General features: G+C 39.2%; 1 protein-coding gene across 1 annotated transcript; it reads right to left on the bottom strand.

Moving 5' to 3' along the window:
- Nucleotides 1-714: 714 nt before the first annotated feature.
- ISOC1 (isochorismatase domain containing 1) lies at nt 715-17,593 on the bottom strand. Its single transcript, XM_065406384.1, has 5 exons — nt 17,162-17,593; nt 7,599-7,718; nt 7,209-7,412; nt 6,738-6,854; nt 715-2,214 (listed from the first exon to the last, which is right to left on the bottom strand). The coding sequence occupies exons 1-5, from the start codon at nt 17,591-17,593 to the stop codon at nt 2,068-2,070; spliced, it is 1,020 nt and encodes a 339-aa protein (XP_065262456.1). The 3' UTR covers nt 715-2,067.
- Nucleotides 17,594-19,546: the final 1,953 nt, after the last annotated feature.

Here is a 19,546-nt window from a genome sequence, read left to right as displayed (position 1 = left end):
AACCCCGGCACACAAACAATGGATCCAGTCCACAAACCTTATGGATCTCTGAGATCTGCTGGAGATTGAGGAGACACTGCTCAGGCTCTAGGGTCCCTGTGGCTCATCCTGGCAGTGTGGCTCCAATGGTTTGGTTTTACTAACAATCAACTACAAATACCAGCTTGTGTTTCCAACATAAAATATGGTGCTCTGGCAGGTGGCAACATCTCTCCAAAAATTTATATGCATAAAAGATATTGTTGGAAATTTCCCCCTCCTCACTACCACAGGTAATATAAATGTATAAATATTGAAGAAACAGAATAATATTTCATGAGATATTTATAGTACTTTTGTGCACAGCTGTTGATTTATATAAGTGGGCTTTACTCTGCTATACAGCATGATTAATATAGCAGCCCCTCCCCCCCCCCCCAAAAAAGGTAAAAGTAGGTCAGTGATATGGAACAATGCCTTCTTCAACTCTTCCTTTCTTCTCCCTTTCCTGCCTCGAGCCACAAGAGTGGTGATCATTCTTCAAATTTTAGAGCACAAAATAAGTTATCTAAATAACATAAGCAAAGCTATTAGGCCACACTCTGCTCTTAATCTTTGCACCAAATTTCCATGACATCTATGGAAATTTTACAGGCAGCACAATCTAGAATAAGAGCTATGGTAAATAATAGCTTTTAGGATTCTCCATTCCACAAATACCACAAGAGTAAGAGAGACAGTAAATGTTAACATTTTATTTGCTTTAAACATATAAAGGTTATACAATTCTTTTATAGCCATCTTGTGAGGAAAATAAATCATTTCAAATAATACATTTACTGTAATTAGTTTTATACCCAAAAGATCAGTGTTCAATATTTTGTTTCATCTACTTAAAAACAAAAAAAACCACCTTAAAGGTTCTAAAATTACATTCTTGTTGTAAACATTATGTAACATTTTTTAACCCATTTGAACATGAAGAAGGTGCCTTCAAGAGGAACAATCGTGTTAAAGTTCCAGCTACAAAATATATAGCAACAAGTTACAGATGTCCCTTTTTAAATTACGCTTTTAGGCTAGATTCCAATCAAATTCCAACATCAGTGCTGCAGAAGTCTACAACAGCCTAGAAAAGTTGATTATTTTTTTCAGGGCTTGCTTGGCTTAATGCAGAAACCAGATGGAGTTTATTAAATCTAGTCATACAAGGATTAAAAAAATCCAAGGACATTTCTAGAAATAATTAGCCTTTAGTAATTGAAACTGAAAGAGTTTAAGATTTTTTTTTCAATTTTAAATGCTAGTAGTCTCCCACTAGCTGTGAATTACTATAAACCAATCTTTTAGATCATCTCATTAACAAATTGACAGATTTCTTTATAATTTTGAAAGGGGCAGTGACCCAATGATTGCTTCCTGGAACCTGTAGTTGACGTACAGAACATTAAAACAGGATTAGGGAGTCAAAAGTCTGGAATAATCAACATAGTCCACTTCAGCCACCCAAAATAATTAACCCTAGATTGTTGCTTGAGCTACTTGGCTTGTCTACTGAATAAGCAAAGCATTTAGCTTTTATTCTAAAAGACAGACAATGTAAACATGTAGTCCATCTATTTTATACTATTGAAATTCTCTATTAAAATCGTTTAATTTATGCACAAAGTTAAAGCATATTATCACATCACATTTACCTCGATCAATACAAAACTGAAGCAGAATATCACAGTACACTTTTACAAAGTGAACAATCAAGAGAGATTTCACAGAAATGTGCACTTTTTGGAGAAGTGTAACCATCAGTGGATACAGTACAGACTAACAGGCACCTCTGTTAAGTTTTTTTTAAATAAATAATAGAACATCTGACAATAAAAGCATCTCATGGTACTCAATGTCTTTGACAGCTGTGATTAAACAGAACACACTGGCACCCAGACAAATATTTCTAAGGCAAGCACAAATACGCCAATTTTTAGTTTTATATTTCTACTGAAGCTGGTGTGAGAGCGTGCACGCGTGTCTGTTTACAACTTTAGTTCTTCCTTAAAGATGACAATGTACTGCTCTTTCAAAAAGCCCTCTTTATACTTTGGAAAGGAGCCCTGACTCTGGAGCACTTGCCTTAATGATGTTTTGAATTTCTTTGAATTTTGGATGATCTTTATCAGCTACCAGCTGCAGCAAGATGGCCTCACTAGTGGTAACTATTATTCCAGTGCGAGCAAGACGCTAAAAGAGAAAAGAACAGAGAAAGAAAAAGGTGAGATCCTTGCAAGTGTGGATAAGCACATACAATATACCAAATGGAGAATACTTTTAAAATATTCACTAAACAATAAAACCTGTGCTGTTTTGCCCCCAGTATTTATGGATGGGAAGGATAAAACCAGGAGGCCGGTGAGAATTAAGAGGGGTGGGGGAAGGAGAAAGTCAATTCCATTTTATTATGGAATATTAGGGGGAAGGACAGTCTTGGATTAAAGCATTGTATTCAGAAGGGTTTCTTTCTCCAGTTCAGATCTTCTATGTGAATTTAAGCATGTTACTTCCCTCTATGTGAATGTTTCCCCATACATAAAGTGAGAATTATATGCCTTCCGACAACACAGCGGTTTTGAAAAGCTTATCTCATCCAGTTTTTAAAAATTTGAGATCCTCAGATAAAAGGTGCTATGTAGGTAAGACGCATTATTATAAAGAAAATAAGTTAGCTGCTACTGAAGATGAATTTCCTTTTTCAGAGGTTGTTAGATACTATCCAATACCCTGTTCATGAGATTGCTGGTTCCAGGGCACAGTATAGTCTCGTGAAAGTAAAAGAGGAAGACTCTTTTACAAGCCTTAGCTGTTGACTGTAATTCACTCACATTAGTCAGACAGCAATAATTTTTATTAACAATGCAAAGCTTATATTTAGCCTGTATTGTGAGCAGTGGAGGAAAAAAGTACCCTAACCTATTATGAGGGGTTGGGATCTTTACCCCTTGGTAGCTAGATTAGGCAGTTGTGGGATAAGCATCCCTATATTCATATCCCCCACATTATTGTAGTAATCTTTGTATGAGGGAAATCACTATTTTTAGCTAAGCGTCATACCTTATGCAGTAAGCATGTGGTTTGTAAAACAATGGACAAATGCAGATTGTTTCCTTCAAGTTAATACTTTCTGCATGAGAACACGGCTGCAAGTTTTAATCTTAAATTGCAAAAAAGCAGTGCATTCTCCACATATATAACAACTTTAATCCACATGACGGTCACACATTTTAAATTAAACAGAATATGCATAGCACAGTTAAAGATTTTAAAATACATTACTGGTAATGTTTGGTAGGGTATTTCTCGTGGAAATGTTCAGTATCTAACAACAACAGATACATTTTCTCTGGGTCATATACTTAAACAGATACAAGCAGCAAATGAAATAGCAGAATTTAAGCGCCAAACAGGTAGACTTAAGGCTCCTGTTAAAATTCCCAAAATGATTATCAGAGCACTAACTAGTAGGAAAAAGTTACAAATGGGAGCTGGAATGGAATGAAAACTGGCTAGGGAAAAAGAGAAGACTCACTCACACTTAAAAGAAAAAACAAAAATCCTTATCCAAAAAATGCAAATGATAAAACACTACCAGAACTACATTTCAGAAGTATAGCTGAAATCTGTGTTCATGTCAGTAATGCATGTGTCATTAAAACAGAATAGCAACTGAGAGTGGGCTGTTAAAGAAATACATTTAAGAGAAGAAAATGCTGAGGGTAAAATTCACCTTGTGAAGAGTTGAGGCATAATGGTCACTATCTTGTGGGCTTAAAGGATTCTGAAAGTAGCATATGCAAAGGTATATGCCTCTTCTCTATAATGGCTAGTAAAAGTGTAAATGACCTAACCTTTAGCTTTGCAGATCGATTTTAGGAAACCATTAACCTCTTTAGCCCAAGAGGAGGAACTGTTTTTTCCATAGAATGGGCTATTAAATGTCTTGGGAAAAGACTTAGGACACGTCTACATGTACAGAGCTGCAGTTTCCCTGCTGCAGCGTGTCTGGTGAAGACGCTGTATGCCAACAGGAGAGAGCTCTCCCATTGGCACGATAAAACCACTTCCACGAGCTCTCCCACTGACATAGCGCTGTCCACAGTGTCGCTTATGTTGGTGTAACTTATGTTACTCAGGTGGTGGTTTATTCACACCCCGAACAACATACATTCTGCTGACATAAGCTGTAGTGTAGACATAGCCTTAGGGCTTGTACACACTACCACTTACTTATGTTGGCAACTGAGGAAACTAACAGGAGCCTCAAGATAGCTTGTTAGCATTCAAAAATTTTGCTGCTTAACTGATTACTTATACTTGTTCAAGCATAACAAAAACCTAACTTATTGTAAAACAATTTTCTTTTAGAGCTTTCTTCATGATGACAAAAATATCTCAACATGCAGGACTGAATTCTAAATGGGGCTACATGTATTTGTATATATATGAGAAGTAACAACAAAAGAGGAGACCATGGAATAAAAGTGGTCTTCCCCAGTTCTGGCTACACTCAGGTTTCATGCAGGATTCTTCTTGGTCAGAATCTAAACATTACAGGGCAGTCACCATATATACCCCATCATGAGGAAGGAGTAATCTGCACAGAGTGGAGGAATGTAAACAGGGCTGAGGGCAGCAGAAAAAAAGGTTGACACTAACATTGGATAGAGTGAAGAACTATTCCTGTTTCATGCCAGAATGTGTCTCATTATACAGAGTACAATCATTCTGATGTGTATATGGGTCTAATTTGAAAATTTTAAATGCACTGTACACCAATAATTTAGAATCAAATTGTATTAAAGTGTCTACATAATAGCTTGTACTTCTATAGTACCCTCTACTAGAGGATCTCAAAGACTTGCAAGCATATCTGAAGCAACACATATTAATGAATTAAATCTACCACCTCTCCTATGGGATAGGTAACTTTAACCTATAAATCCAGTGAAAGAGGGAAAAAATTGAAGGCTTTAAATATTTCTTCCTATGGTGTATTTAGCCTAAACCAGGGGTTATCAAATTTTTTGAAATCATGGAACACATCAGTCCCATGATCATACAACATTCCTGTACATGCCTTCCTGTTTTCTGGTCCCCATTTCCCCAGCCACGGTCCCTGGGGGCAGCATTCAATTCCTCTCCCCTATAATATTAAGCAGCTGCCCTAATATAGGCTCTTCATTGCAAAAAGGAAACTAAAAGCTTGTAGAGGTGGCTGGAAGTGAAGAGGAGCCAGTAACATGTAACCTGTCAGCTCTCCACAAAGAACCAGCAAGTGCTTTCTGAACTACATTTTGAGAACTACTGACATTTACCCCAAAAAAAAAAAAAAAAAAAAAAAAAAAAAGTTATCTAGAACCAATTAATTTGTCTGAAGAGCCCTTCTAGGAGTTTTGAGTGAGTGCAGCTATCTACTTTTTTTATAATTATAATGGATCCATTTTGACTGGACAAAATCCAAGACTTTTCCAGGGCAATTCAAAATCTATTACAATACACAGAACTGTGATTTGTGTGTGCACGCATGCGCACATGAAAGATGTGCTGTTTGTTCTAAGCAAATGTACAGCAACAGCAAAACCACCAAAATTTTGGTTCTTTTCTTACTAAACATATTAAGCAATAGTAATACTGTACTGCATTAGTTTCCAGAGGAGTCTGTGACTTATTTTTCTGACAGTAGTCCTTGTGCGTCATATGCATTATGTGGCAGATTTCATTAAGCTCGCACATGATCAGAGTTACTGCATTTTTATCAAATGCTCAATACTGTTGACTTTCCTTAAGCTCTAAAGTTTTACTAGACATAGAAGGTGTGCAACTCCTTTTTTGATTCTATGTGACCGGCACAAAGTTATGGAATTATTGTTCATTTTAAGAGTTTAATTTTCAACTATTCTGCTAAAATCCAGAGCAAAAATTCCCATGTTTAGTGCAGATACAGTTCTCTTTTCCATCTTGGATTTTTAACACAACAATTAAGCTTGCAAGCTAGTTAGAGTGCTTGTTTTCCATAAAACCACCATGAAGTTGTGTATGAAATGCAGCTGCACTTTTAAAATTTTCTAGCTTTATGTATTGTCACTTCTGCAACATTTGTAACATATTCAGTTGGACTACCAGAATTTTTCTAATTGTGATAATGAAACTTTTTTAAAATATGGAATTTAAAGCTTTTTAGCTCCTTAGAGGCAAATAGGAGTTTTACTGAATTTGCTGCTGCCCCTTTTTTTTTTTTTTTTTTGGCACATTAGAAGGCGCTTCAGAACTGAAACACACTTCAAAGTATAAAGCAGCAACAACAGTAGCATGCCGAGCAAAATACCATTCTGAACTATAAAAAGTTGTATAGTATTTTTATACAGTTTCATAGAGAATTCGGTCTTACAAGGTCACCCAAGGGGCCACAAAAAGTCAGTAGTTTGTAGAATGTCCAACATTTCATGAGAAGCTCCCAAATTCTGACCTGATGTCCCCAACCCAGTGCTCTGCATGTAGACACATGTCACCAAAATATTTAATTTTTTTTAAAAATCCTGGCCCTCCTGTTGCTTGGTGACCTATTCTGTGGATGACTACATAACTAACACCTCTCACTGAGTTATTCACTTGCTATAATGCTTGTGACTTTCTCAATGGTTTGTAACAATAAGAGAACCAAATATAGAACCAAGGTGTAGAAGAAAGTCTATCTAAATTATGCATGTTACCTCAAGAGCAAACATCCTGTCCATCATACTTCTTGATGAGGTGGCATCTGCTACAATGTGAACTTCCACACCTCTGCCAACCAGTTCCAACGCTGTTTGCTGGATGCACACGTGAGTCTGTCAGAAAAATACCAGCATTATAAAAGTATTTACAGGATTACCTGGAACTACTGTTCAAGATTAAATTAGGGATCAATTCTATAATTTTCCTAAACATTAAATTACTAATTAATTCAATGGGAGTTTTGAATGCAAACTGCAAAATTGCAAGATCTGACCTTGTAAACTCAATTTATAAGTATCTAAGTATCTTACGAGATTATCCGCTCTGAACAACTGAAATGATCACAAACAATTTAACCTTTAAGTGGTATCTGGACTATTACACAGCTTTGCGTAGACATCAATATATAAACACATTTTCAACCATACTACAGTAATAATGCAGTACTATAACAAACAAGTACATACTTCTACTCCAAACAAGACAACACTGCGGACTCCAGGAATATCCGCTAAGGCAGCTTCTACTTCTGGCAATACCATAGAAAATTTTGTTTTTGGAAGCACAAGTTTAACTCCTGTTAAATCAATTTCTTGCACGGTGCTTCCAAGGCCTTTGGGATACTGTTCTGTCACAATGACTGGAATTCCTAAAATCCGTGCACCCTGGACCTGCAAGGAAAAACAAATCCACGAGAATAAAACAGTTATTTAAGCATGAGAGGGGTGAACGTATAGTATTTACATCTGGCCTCTATAAGACACCAGTAGTATCTGTGCATTGATGACAATTTGCAAAGATTTTTGTCGTTACTGCAGTGGGGGGGAGGGGAGAGGGAGAAAAATCAGTAAACCTACCAATCGTTGTCCTACACTGATGATATCACCAAAATATTTGATAGCAGGTCTGAATCTTTCTTGCATATCGCAACAGAAGAATACAGTGCTTGAAGGTGTCAGGTTGCCTAATGTAGTTATCTGAAAACAAAAATACAGATTTAACATCACAGTTTTAATTCAATTAAATTTTTAACTGATTATTAAAAAATAAGGAGATTTCTGGAATGGGAAATAGTTTTTAAAAACTCTGCCAAAGTGTGGGTTGAATGCATACTGAAGAACAACAAAATTAGAGGGGAAAGGATGTTTAAGGATTTTTTTATTTTGTTCGTTTGTTTTTAAAACTAACATGTGGCAATCAATTAAATATTGACCCAGACATACAGCAGTGTTGCAGTAACCAACAGGAATCCACAGTTTTATCAAGTGAGAGATGCACTCAGGACAGTTTAAATACACAATGAGACTTGTATACTTTAAAATATAACTGCTAGTCACAGGATCTGACCTTTTGACAAAAATATATACAATTCTGCAACCACAACTAAAGGGACATTACTTCATTAAACTTCTCACAAAACTGTTTTACCTACTAATGTTAAAAATTAAAACTTAAAAGTAGTATAACTGAAAGTTTAAAATAAAATTCTCTTTCTATATACTTGGTATGTATTCATTTTCTTTGGTTCCACAGTATAGTGAATGTCTCCTGTTTGTGTGGTCCTTTCACCGTGATAGATCTATAGCGGGACTCCCCAGCATTGCTGCCATCAGTGGAGCTGAACACAAAAAAATAATTTCCCAAGTTTCCCTTGTGTGGATTTTAGACTGAAAATAAATTAACTGAGGTTTTTCATGTATGTGAAAAAGACTAGACTATTAATGTTCACATAGATTTTGTATTTATTTTTAATGCAAATTTAAAAAAATCTTGCAGTGAAGTCTTCTAATGCGCAAGTCATCAACTATTTAAATATTACCTGGAAACTATACTAGTCAGATTGTTTGATAGTTCCTCATATACAAAAGGTTGATTTTAATATTTTCAAGGCTTAGGTGAGAAACCCAATTAATCAAAAAATGCAGTATACTTAGATATTGCAGTTTTCTGTATCTATTTTTCTCTTTCATTGTTTATTTTGGCTACTTTTATACCTTGTACCTTTCTAGTAATCATTTTTAAAGGTTTACTTCAATTGTGACTGCATATATTGTAGCAGGAATTGGTTCATTATTGCATGGCTGAACACAGGAGTTTTTAAAAGCTTTTGAATCTTTTTAAACAAACTCATTTATCTCATGTGCAATTGCCCATAATTTGGTTTTGCCTTTTCTTTTTTAAAAAGCTAAAAAGTTACATAAAAATATATTTCTTTATTGAGGTGCTAGTGCAGTAAAGAGTAAATGATAATACAAATGGAGAAGAAAAAGGTTCCTGTTCAGAAGAGCTGGGATTGACAAAAGTACAGATAAAGGATGAGGGGGAAAAAAATGCCATGTGAAAGTAAAATGTTTGGAAAAGTTATTTGTTTTGTTACTTCCAAGATTTTTAAAAAATGTGTGTTTTTAAAAATTTTGTTTAAATTGTAATGCAAGCTCAATATAAAGATCATGAGGTAAAAACATAGAAGCAGTGTTCTTGAATCTGGAAGAGGGGAAAATGCCAGATAATAAAAATTCAAAGGTGACCTGTGTTTGGGTCCCAGACTACATAATGGTGCATCACTAATCTGTAGGAAACACCTTGTTCATGTTTGGTATTTCATGCAGAATTCCATATTGTTTTAATTCCATGAACATGCTACACTCATTTAGGTAAATCTGTAACTTTAATTTTGAATTACACATAAAAGTCTACACTTTGACCCTGTGCAATAGAACTATTTTAGGTTTATTTTAAAGTAGTTTATAGTTGCGTAAGTAATTGTTCTGTGAATAGTGAAACATAGTTGGGCAACCTTTCATATAGTTTACTTTTGTAAAGATGAACAGCAAAGCAAAACCAAAACTTGTATGCATCCTTTTCTGCTTCTTTATAATTCTAAAAATTGCTTCAAGCTTTTTCTAAATATTTTTGTATTTCATCTTTCAAATATGAAATATCAAGACTGTTTGGTCCTCAATTCCTTCTCTTTGCTGGAGAATCTTGGCCAGATGTTTGTAAGAGGAATGGTGATGTTACTTGGGCAGCACCTCCGCTGCCAAGCTCATCATACCCTCACCCTCCCCAATTTTCTCCATAACAGGGGTAGATATACTGATTCTTAATGGTAATATTCTAAATGTATAATGATTCCCCAAAGTTGATTTAGAAACAGAATATATGGTGACCTTTGTGAAATTAATGTGTGGTGTTAGTGCAGTCCACAGTGACTGTAACACTTTATACAAATAGTAGTCTTACGGTATGTCTATGCTGCAATAAAATTCCCATGGTTGGCCTGAGATAGCTGACCCAGGCCAGGTAGGGCTGTTTTACTGCCGTGGAGACACACCCTCAGAGGCCAAAGCTTGAATGAATCTGAAAAACCAACTACTCTCTAATACTTAGGTCTTGTCTAGACTAGGATTTAAAGGTGTGTGTAACTTGATAATCTAACCATTTTAAATCATATTCTAGGCAGGGATCTAGAAGTGGCTATTCTAGATGGGCCAAGAGAGCTGCATCAGGTTACAGTGTCATGTGACATCAGGTCTTTTCAAGATCTTGCTGGGGACCACCTCCACCAAGAGAACAGCAAGGGCCTGATATTCCTAAAGGGGATCAGGGGAGGGAGATGGAATGAAGAATTAAAAAGGTTCATTGGTTTATTTTGTTTGGCATTTTTTTCCTTACAGTTCAGCTTTTAAAATAGTATGTTTTATCAGCACTAAAATACAACAGTATGGCGGCTGGAGCCGTCAAACAACTGAACACGTATTTCATGATTAGCAGCAGTGTAAGTTTGGCCACATTGTATTGGAATGCAGAGTTGGAAGGACCACCCCTAGGAGCAAGATGATAGCTTGTTTTACATGTCAATTTACTCTTTGTCCTCTGAGGCTTTTAATAGCACCAGAAATGTAATGGACACTAAGGGCTGCACTAAGGCTAATTTCACATAGGTCGCTATAATGATGAGTTTTTAAGACTATTTTTGAGGTACTGTAAAGCACTGTGATGTACAGAGTTCTTGATTGGGTGATGGAAGAGAATAATGTTACAAAATAATGGTTTCTACATAAATGTCAAGGCAAAAACCAGAACATTTTTGCCAGCAGAAGACATTACTCTTGTGACAATATTCTGTTATAAATACTTTGTTTCTGTTATTACCATTTATAAAACTGGAAAGTCAAACATCCAAAAGCCAGGAAATGCAGAATGAAGGTTGCTTGTGCATAGGCACTATGATGCAGTCTTTAGCTGTATAGTCACACTATTTCACCTTCCAGGACGCCCACATCCATCAGTGCATATAATGGACAGTGCTCAGGGAATGAGGCAATTGTTCAAGATTTCATTTTATCCTCCTCATACAATGTGTGGTCCCAAGCTTTGTTTACAGTACACCATGCAAATTCTTCACTGAATACAGAATTATTAATTTCCTCACAGGCTTTTCTATTATACTCACTATATAGAAACATTATTGAATTTACCTTGACAACTTCCCTGTGAAATAGGAAAGTAGAAGCTCCATTTTACAGACAGGGAATTGAAGCATAAAAATTGAAGCTGGCAGGGGGAGGGTTGGCAGAGCAGGCAGGGGCTCCCTACCCAGCTCCACATCCCTGCAGTTCCTAGGTGGCGGAGGGGCACAAGCGCCAGCTGCCGCAGCTCCCATTGCCTGGGAACCGCAGCCAATGTGAGTTGCGGGGTGGGGCCTGTGGGTACAGGCAGCATGGAGGCCTCCCTCCAGCCCCTCTACCACCTAGGAGCTGCTGGGCCATGACAGTGAGAGCCCCCCACCCTGAGGTAAACGTCCCCCCACACTCCCAACCCCCTGCCCCTAGCCCTGAGCCCACACACCCAAACTGCTGTTGCTGACCCAGGGGCTGCCCGACCCTAACCCTAACCCGAGTCGGGCAGCCCCTGAGCCAGTATCACCCGCTGCAGAAGTCACGGAGGTCACAGAATCCACGACTTCCGTGACATACTTGCAGCCTTATGTATAACCACTGGCAGACAATTAAGAATTTGACTGGCTGACGCCCCATTTTGCACCAATGCAGCATGTCTACATTAGGAATTTACATCAGTATATGTATACCAGTGTAAGTACACCAGTGCAAGTTTCCCTGATAGACATATCCTAATCTGAAGTGTGTAAAGTAGCTTTCAGAACAGAACATACAGAGACAAAATTAATGCAGAGTGAGTTTACAACCCTTCTGAACTTCGGAGGGATGTGGGAAGGAATTGAATATTTCAGTAAAAGAAACCATACAGTGTTGTCCCTTTTTGAGCATTAATTGGTATAGTAATCAAATTTCTCTTCCACTCCCCATGTCTAAATGTCTATCACAATTACAATGAGTTTATGGAAAGAGGTATCTGATTGGCTGATGATTAGGCTATGCATATGATAAAACTATACAAGTTAAGGAGTCAGCCATTTGTTATTGGGGTTTTTCTAAAGTCATTTTATTAAAATAAAATATTAGGGAGGGTGGTTGCACTAGACCAGTGGTTACCAAACTGGGGTTGGTAAAATGTTACAGGGGGTTCTCGGGAAAAAAATCCCTAATGGCAGCCAGAGCTGTCCCTAGGTACCCCGGGAAGCATGGGGCCAGCAGCCTAGAGCCCCTGGACTTCCAAGAGCTAAGCAGATCAAAGCAAGCATATCTATCACACTGAGGAGATTGAAACTTCAAGCCTCCTTATAAGAAATGGAAAGGGAGGTGGATATTTTTGGCTGTTTTTAAAATGAAATAGGCAGCTAGTATTGTTTTTTAAATTATTAAGAAGAACAAGTTTAAGCTTTGTTGTAACGTGCGTTGTTTGCCTGGACTGCTCAAGACCTAAATGTTTGTGTGGGAGGAACTCTTTGAGTTGGCTTCTTAAATCCCTTCATGCTTTTCACATCTGATACTCCTTGATGAAACATAGGAGCCTTGTCTTATAACAGGCTTATTCAAAGCAATACAAGCTACAAAAGTGAGATCTTGGATGAGTATTGCTGTTTTCATAATGTAATAAAAATACTATCATGATAAATAATAATTAATAAGAAATAGTGTGTAATAAGCATGTCACAAAAACAAATTTTATATTTCTGAGATTACTGCTTTTATAATTTATACTCAGGTAAAGGAGAAAATCCCTGGAAATATTTATTTTTAGGAGGGGGTTCGCGATACTTGACATTTTAGTGAAAGGGGTTCACAGGTTGTTAAAGTTTGGGAACCACTGCACTAGACACCTATCGCACTCATGCTGATGAGGGACTTTTTTCTTTGTCTTGTGTTTCCTAGTTAATCTGAAACATGTAACTGTGATTGTATTAGACCAGAGGTTCCCAACCTGTGTGATCTGGGAGCACTGGCTGGTGGTTCAAGCAGAACTGGCTGGTCACGTGGTGATGTTTCATTACCAGCTGCTAAATTACTTTCAGAAACAGCTAAGATACATTAAAGACTGCTCTAATTTTACCTTTTCATCTAAACAATTAGATGAAAAACCTCAGAGATGTAATGGCATCACCAATAAGAGGGCAGGCTGCCCAGGAGACTGCTGCTGTACTAAAATGTGATCCACATTATGACAGCATTTGGAAAGTCTGTATTAGACTAAAACTGAGTAAGATGTATATGAGGTTTAACAAGAATGTATTACCAGATATCACAATACTGACTCTTCAAGGTCAAGATAAAAATTATGGCCCAGTTCTTCAAAGAGATGTGTGCAGGGATGTCAAGTTCAAGATAAAAGATATGGCCTGGCCCCGCTAAGAAGTGGGTGTGGGGGATCCCACTGCAGTCAATGGTTTCAACACAGGGAGCAACCAGCAGAAGTCTTTGCAGAAGTGAGGCCTGTACTTGGGGGGGAGGGAGTCTTATCGGTGTCATTAATGCCACCTTAAATTATTTAAACAAATCTTAAAATCCTGTATTTTTCTTGTCACTATATAGCTGCCTATTTTGTCTAACTCAATTTGGACAGAAAGACCTCATTGGTCAGTTTCATGGAGAGGACCTCATCTTTTCATGTTTTCAACTCAGCAGTATAATGTCACTTTAAATTAACAATGGCTAGATGACTGCTCAAAATAGTTAAGACCAAAGCAGACTGTGAAAAACTTCAAAAAGATCTCACAAAACTAAGTGACTAGGCAACAAAATGGCAAATGAAATTTAATGTGGATAAATGTAAAGTAATGCACATTGGAAAAAATAACCCCAACTATACATACATGGGGGCTAATTTAGCCACAACTAATCAGGAAAGAAATCTTGGAGTCATCGTGGATAGTTCTCTGAAGACGTCTACACAGTGTGCAGTGGCAGACAAAAAAGCAAACAGGATATTAGGAATCATTAAAAAAAGGATAGAGAATAAGACGGAGAATATATTATTGCCCTTATATAAATCGATGGTATACCCACATCTTGAATACTGCGTACAGATGTGGTCTCCTCATCTCAAAAAAGATACACTGGCATTAGAAAAAGTCCAGAAAGGGGCAACTAAAATGATTAGAGGGTTGGAATGGGTCCCATATGAGATTAAAGAGGCTAGGACTTTTCAGCTTGGAAAAGAGGAGACTAAGGGGGGATATGATAGAGATATATAAAATCATGAGTGATGTGGAGAAAGTGAATAAGGAATAGTTATTTACTTGTTCCCATAATATAAGAACTAGGGGCCACCAAATGAAATTAATGGGCAGCAGGTTTAAAACAAATAAAAGGACGTTCTTCTTCATACAGCGCACAGTCAACGGTGGAACTCCTTGCCTGAGGAAGTTGTGAAGGCTAGGTCTATAACAGGGTTATAACAGATAAATTCATGGAGGTTAAGTCCATTAATGGCTATTAGCCAGGATGGGTAAGGAATGGTGTCCCCAGCCTCTGTTTGTCAGAGGGTGGAGATGGATGGCAGGAGAGAGATCACTTGATCATTACCTGTTAGGTTCACTCCCTCTGGGGCACCTGACATTGGCCACTGTCGGTAGACAAGATACTGGGCTGAATGGACCTTTGGTCTGACCCAGTATGGCTGTTCTTATGACTGAAGTCTTTTTCTATCCCCAAACATACAGTAAATTTGGGGATGGAAAATAATTTAGAACTCTAGACATTCCTTCTGTTAATGTTTGTTCCACATAGTATGTTTTCTTGCCTAGGTTTGACTATATCAAATGATGAGATTTCCATGACTTCCTTGGGAGACTCGGTAAATCTAATTAGACAAAGAACAGATACTAAGAGGTGTCTTTGACACATGACTAAAGGAAATACCAAAAATACATAACATTCTGGGTGTAGGGAACAGTATTTACTAGGTAAAGCAGTGGTTCTCAACCAGGGGTATGTGTAACCCTGGGGAAACATCAACTCATCTAGATATTTGCGTAGTTTTACAGCAGGCTACATAAAAAAGCAATAGCAAAGTCAGTACAAACTAAAATTTCATACAATGACTTGTTTATATTGCTCTATATACTATACACTGAAATGCAAGTACAATATTTATATTCCAACTCATTTATTTTATAATTATATGGTAAAAATAAGTAAGCCATTTTTCAGTAACAGTGTACCGTGACACTATTTGTATTTTTATGTCTGACTTTGTAAGCAAGTCGTCTTCAAGTGAGGTGAAATTTGGGGGTACGCAAGACAAATCAGACTCCTGATAGGGGTACAGTAATCTGGAAAGTTTGAGAGCCACTGTGGTAGAGGGAGTCTGACCTGATAACCTGCTAGGGCACAGGACTCTATTATTAAGGCTAATTTATGAATAACATTCCAATAAGTATTGTCTGGTGATACAAAGAATAGCCGTATTCCAAATAATAAAAATTATTCATTTTTTACATTGTATTTCCAACTCATCCAGAATTTCTGCCTGACAGAGGAAAATTAATTGACTACAGCTAAAACTTGAACATTCCTCTCCATATAAAATTCACATTTTCATTACTGAAAAATAGCTGACGTTTTAAAACCCCCTAAACTGGAAAAAGGGAAAAGTAAGGCAATTTTGTTCTGAATGCAGTCATTACAGCACGACTGTTATGCATGAAGATATCTTACTATCAAAAACATGTACTAGATCTGTCTAGCAGTCTGCCATGAAACCAGTGAGTTACTATCCTATAACTTATCAGAAGCAGGACTGAATATAAAACTGGGGACATGTAGTGCATGGTACAAAGCTCTGGCACAATAAAATTTGTAATTAAAGATTAATCTTTGTTTTCAATGTTGAACCCTGACCCCAACCTCAATTCCACCTTAGCACAAATTTAGTTGAAAGAAAGATTGCACAGGTTGTCTATTTCAAATGACAAATGTTTACTGTTTTATGTATTGTACCACCTTTGGGGAAAATATGGTCTGATTCATTAAATATAAAACCAAGATTCAAGGGTGGCTGTAAGATACATGTGTTTCTGTGAAGTGCATTAGGTTATGGGCTTAATAATATAAATGCATCAGTATAATATAAAATGTAGGTTTGCTGTATTGCTTCCTCATGGATTTAGATTTTGCCTAATCCCTTTTTTTACTCTGCACTGAAGTTTCCCTCAGACATTGCAAATCATTATTACAATTTAAAAGATTGTCAGGAAACATGGCACTCTCAGACACTGCTATGCAATCATTTTTATAACCTGTCCTCTCTATTATGTCATTTTTAAAACAAAGACATTTATTGCAACATATGGAAGCTCAGATTTCTTGAGGATAACTATATTTGTCATTTAACTGTTTGGGCAACAATAAAAGTGATAAGAGCTAATAAATCGTATTCCTAAACACTGGTCATAACTATGGACATAGAATTCTATGTATGCATGTTAAGAGAAATTGGGATTATATTCCTTCAACGTTAATTTTCCAAAAGAAATTTTAGAACAGGTTACATAAGAGGGGGTGGCTACAGGAGGGGGTTTCAACAGCGTATGTGGACTTTAGAGAGAAGCAGGCAGTGGGTGTGAAAAGGGGTGTGTGCCTGAGAGAGAGGTGGTTGGCAGGAAGGGCATTGGAACAATTTTTATAGTGGGGGTGCTAAAAGCCATTGAACAAAACTGTGAAGCTTGTATATAATGGAAACCACTTCAAGCCAGGGGGTGCTGCCACACCCCCAGCACCCCTAGTTCCAGCACCAGAGGGGTGGGGCTTTAAGGAGACCTGAAGCGCGCTGGGAAAGTCTTTAAAGGAATGGGGGGTGAGGGGGAACCCAAAGCGGGGGCCCTGCAGGCTGAGAGATGCCGGGAGTGTATTCATGCAGACAGGGTGGGAGGCGTGCACCTCAGACAGTGAGAGTCACCCCCGCGTGCTCCAGGGATCCCGTAACTCCGAGCTAGTCAGGCACAGAGAGGGCGGGAAGCTGTGGGACGGGAGCTGGCCCTGGCGGGGGTGGGTCTCACCTGTATCTGCAACGGCACCAGGCGCACTTTGCAGCGCTCGCTGACCACGAAGCCCTTGGGCAGGTCGATGTACTGGCTCCACTCCTCGGCGAAGAGCTGCACCACGAACTTGCGGTGCATGTCGAGCTGGTCCCCGTAGAGGCTCAGGAACTTCTGGATCAGCAGCTCGTAGCCGGCGCCGTGCGGCACGGTCGAGGGCCGGGCGAAGACCGAGAAGCAGAAGAGCACGGGCACCGAGCCGCCACCGGGCCCGGCCGGGCAGCAGCCCCCGCCACCCGCGGGAGGAGCAGCCGCCGCCGCCATGTTCAGGGGCAGCCGCTCAGGCGCCTCCCCGCGGCCCAAGCCGCCGCTACTGCTGCTCCGCCAGCCACTCCCGCCCCCCAGGCAGACGGGCGGCCCCCAATCCCGGCTCCTGCTCCGCCTCCTCACCATGAGGCCCGGCCCTGGTGCCCCGCTCCCAGACAAGCTGCGTCTACCCCGGCCCTAGGGCCCTTCACCCTCAGCCCGCTCGCTCCCAGCCTGCTAGGAGGAGCCGAGGCCCCTGTCTGGCTTGGCCGCGACGCCCAGCTGCTGAGGCTGCCCTACCGCTGCACGGCCCCCGAGCCTGCGAGAGGCTCCCCTGGGGCAGAGCCTGCGGCGGCGCCGCACTCGCCTCAGCTGGGCTGCTCCGGCATCCACGCCGCGGTCCCGGACCCGAGTGCAGCACCGGGCCCCACCATTAGCCCGGAGAGGGCCGGGCTCTGTGAGGCAGCCGCAGCACAGCGGCTCCTGTCACCCTTCCCGTGGGGCGCCTTAGCCAGGCACACTACATTGGTGGTTGTTAAAGACCCAGTAACCAGAGGGGATGTCCGTGGCTCTCAGGCTGCCGCTGAGAAGGATGGATGCCCCTTACGAGTTAGCCATAGGCGCTGTTAAAAGACTAATCTGGAATTGCTGCCAGCACTGACTGCCCTGTGCTTGTACAGTTGCCAACTTTCACACAGTAAATAAGCACAGCAACTTTTACAATAAGCCAAAAAACAAGGCCAAAACAAGCCAATCTCTAAGAACCCCAACACTACGTGACTAGATCCCTGGGGTCTGCAGTCTGGGACTGTGGTGGGCCCACTGTGCATCCCTGACTCTTTACCCCCTTTGCCCCTGCTTGCTGGGAGCAGATGAAAAAAAAGAAGCTACAAGCCAAAACTAGCAACTCACAAGTCAATTAAGCCAAAAATAAGCCCAATTTCTGTTTTTTTTTTCTGTGGGTTTGGCATGTCTGCATACTGGTGGTGGCCTATAGCTAGCACTTATTGGTAGTGCCTAAAAGTCAATTTAGGCCTTAGAAACACCTTATAATTCTTTGAGACTATTCCTATTTGGTAATTACTTCAAATGGATAAAGGTATTTCATGGAGTGAACACATCCTATGGAGTGCTGTAGGCATTAGATCTGATTACCAGCCAGTAAAGATAAGATTTATCATTACGTAGCGAAATGGAAAGTATGAAACAATCTGATACTTAAACAAAAATTGTCCTTTATGTTTATCTTCAGTGTGTGCCTCAGAGAGGATTTGCTGCATGTTTAAGGCCTTAACCGTATGGAGACTGTAATAGTGTATATGCATATATAGTAAATATGCCATTGATATGGCCTGAAGACTGCTTGTGTTTTAATTCATTTCCTTTGAAAGCGTTGCAGCCTGAGCTTTGACTTTGATTTAGATTCAGGACAGTTTTTCATCCTGTCATTATGGACATATATGATAGGTTATTAAATTTAAATGCAATATATATATATATATATATATCGGAATTATAAAGCAAGGCCTTGAGCCTGCAATTGGATCCAAAGGGGGAGAACTTTGTGCCCACATGCCCTCTTCTCTCATTCTCTGAGCTTCTGGTGGACTATGTGAAATTGACAGACTTTTGCCAGAAGTAACTTGCCCAAGATCATCCAGTGAATGAATAGCAGAACTAGGACTATAACCAAGTTCTTGGCTTGAGTTTCTAGGCAGTTCTGTTATACTCCAGATTATTTGGGAAATGGTCTGAATTGTAGGAATGAAATACCAACAGCACTGACATCTCAATTTCTGGTGGCTGTTTCCCATGGTCATCCAGTTCAAAATGGTTCACACACTTTACTGAATGTCTACCTATCTAAAATACATGTGTTGGAAATCTGTGACTGGGTGATACACAACAGTTATCATAATGCTCAAGAACTAACTTGACTGCAACCTTAGCACAGAATAAACCTGGTGCTTGATTAAAAAAAATACAGTTGCTAGCAAATGTAGTCCTTCAATTTTGTATTTTTCCCTGCTGATGCTAAATTGCCACATTTGGCAGACACTAAAACAGCCTTAACTGATTAATGAAGACCCTGTTCAGTAG

The sequence above is a fragment of the Emys orbicularis genome, chromosome 6, assembly GCF_028017835.1.
Source record: "Emys orbicularis isolate rEmyOrb1 chromosome 6, rEmyOrb1.hap1, whole genome shotgun sequence".
NCBI lineage: Eukaryota > Metazoa > Chordata > Testudines > Emydidae > Emys > Emys orbicularis.
Note: the sequence above shows the minus strand (reverse complement) of the source record. Positions and strands in the feature narration are given on the sequence as shown.

Coding starts and splice junctions, on each gene's coding strand:
- ISOC1 (XM_065406384.1), bottom strand. CDS start 17,593: ATGGTGAGGAGGCGGAGCAGGAGCCGGGATTGGGGGCCGCCCGTCTGC. Junction 7,719..17,161: donor TGGTGCCGTTGCAGATACAG/GTGAGACCCACC, acceptor TTTTGTTTTCAG/ATAACTACATTAGGCAACCT. Junction 7,413..7,598: donor TCAGTGTAGGACAACGATTG/GTAGGTTTACTG, acceptor TTTTCCTTGCAG/GTCCAGGGTGCACGGATTTT.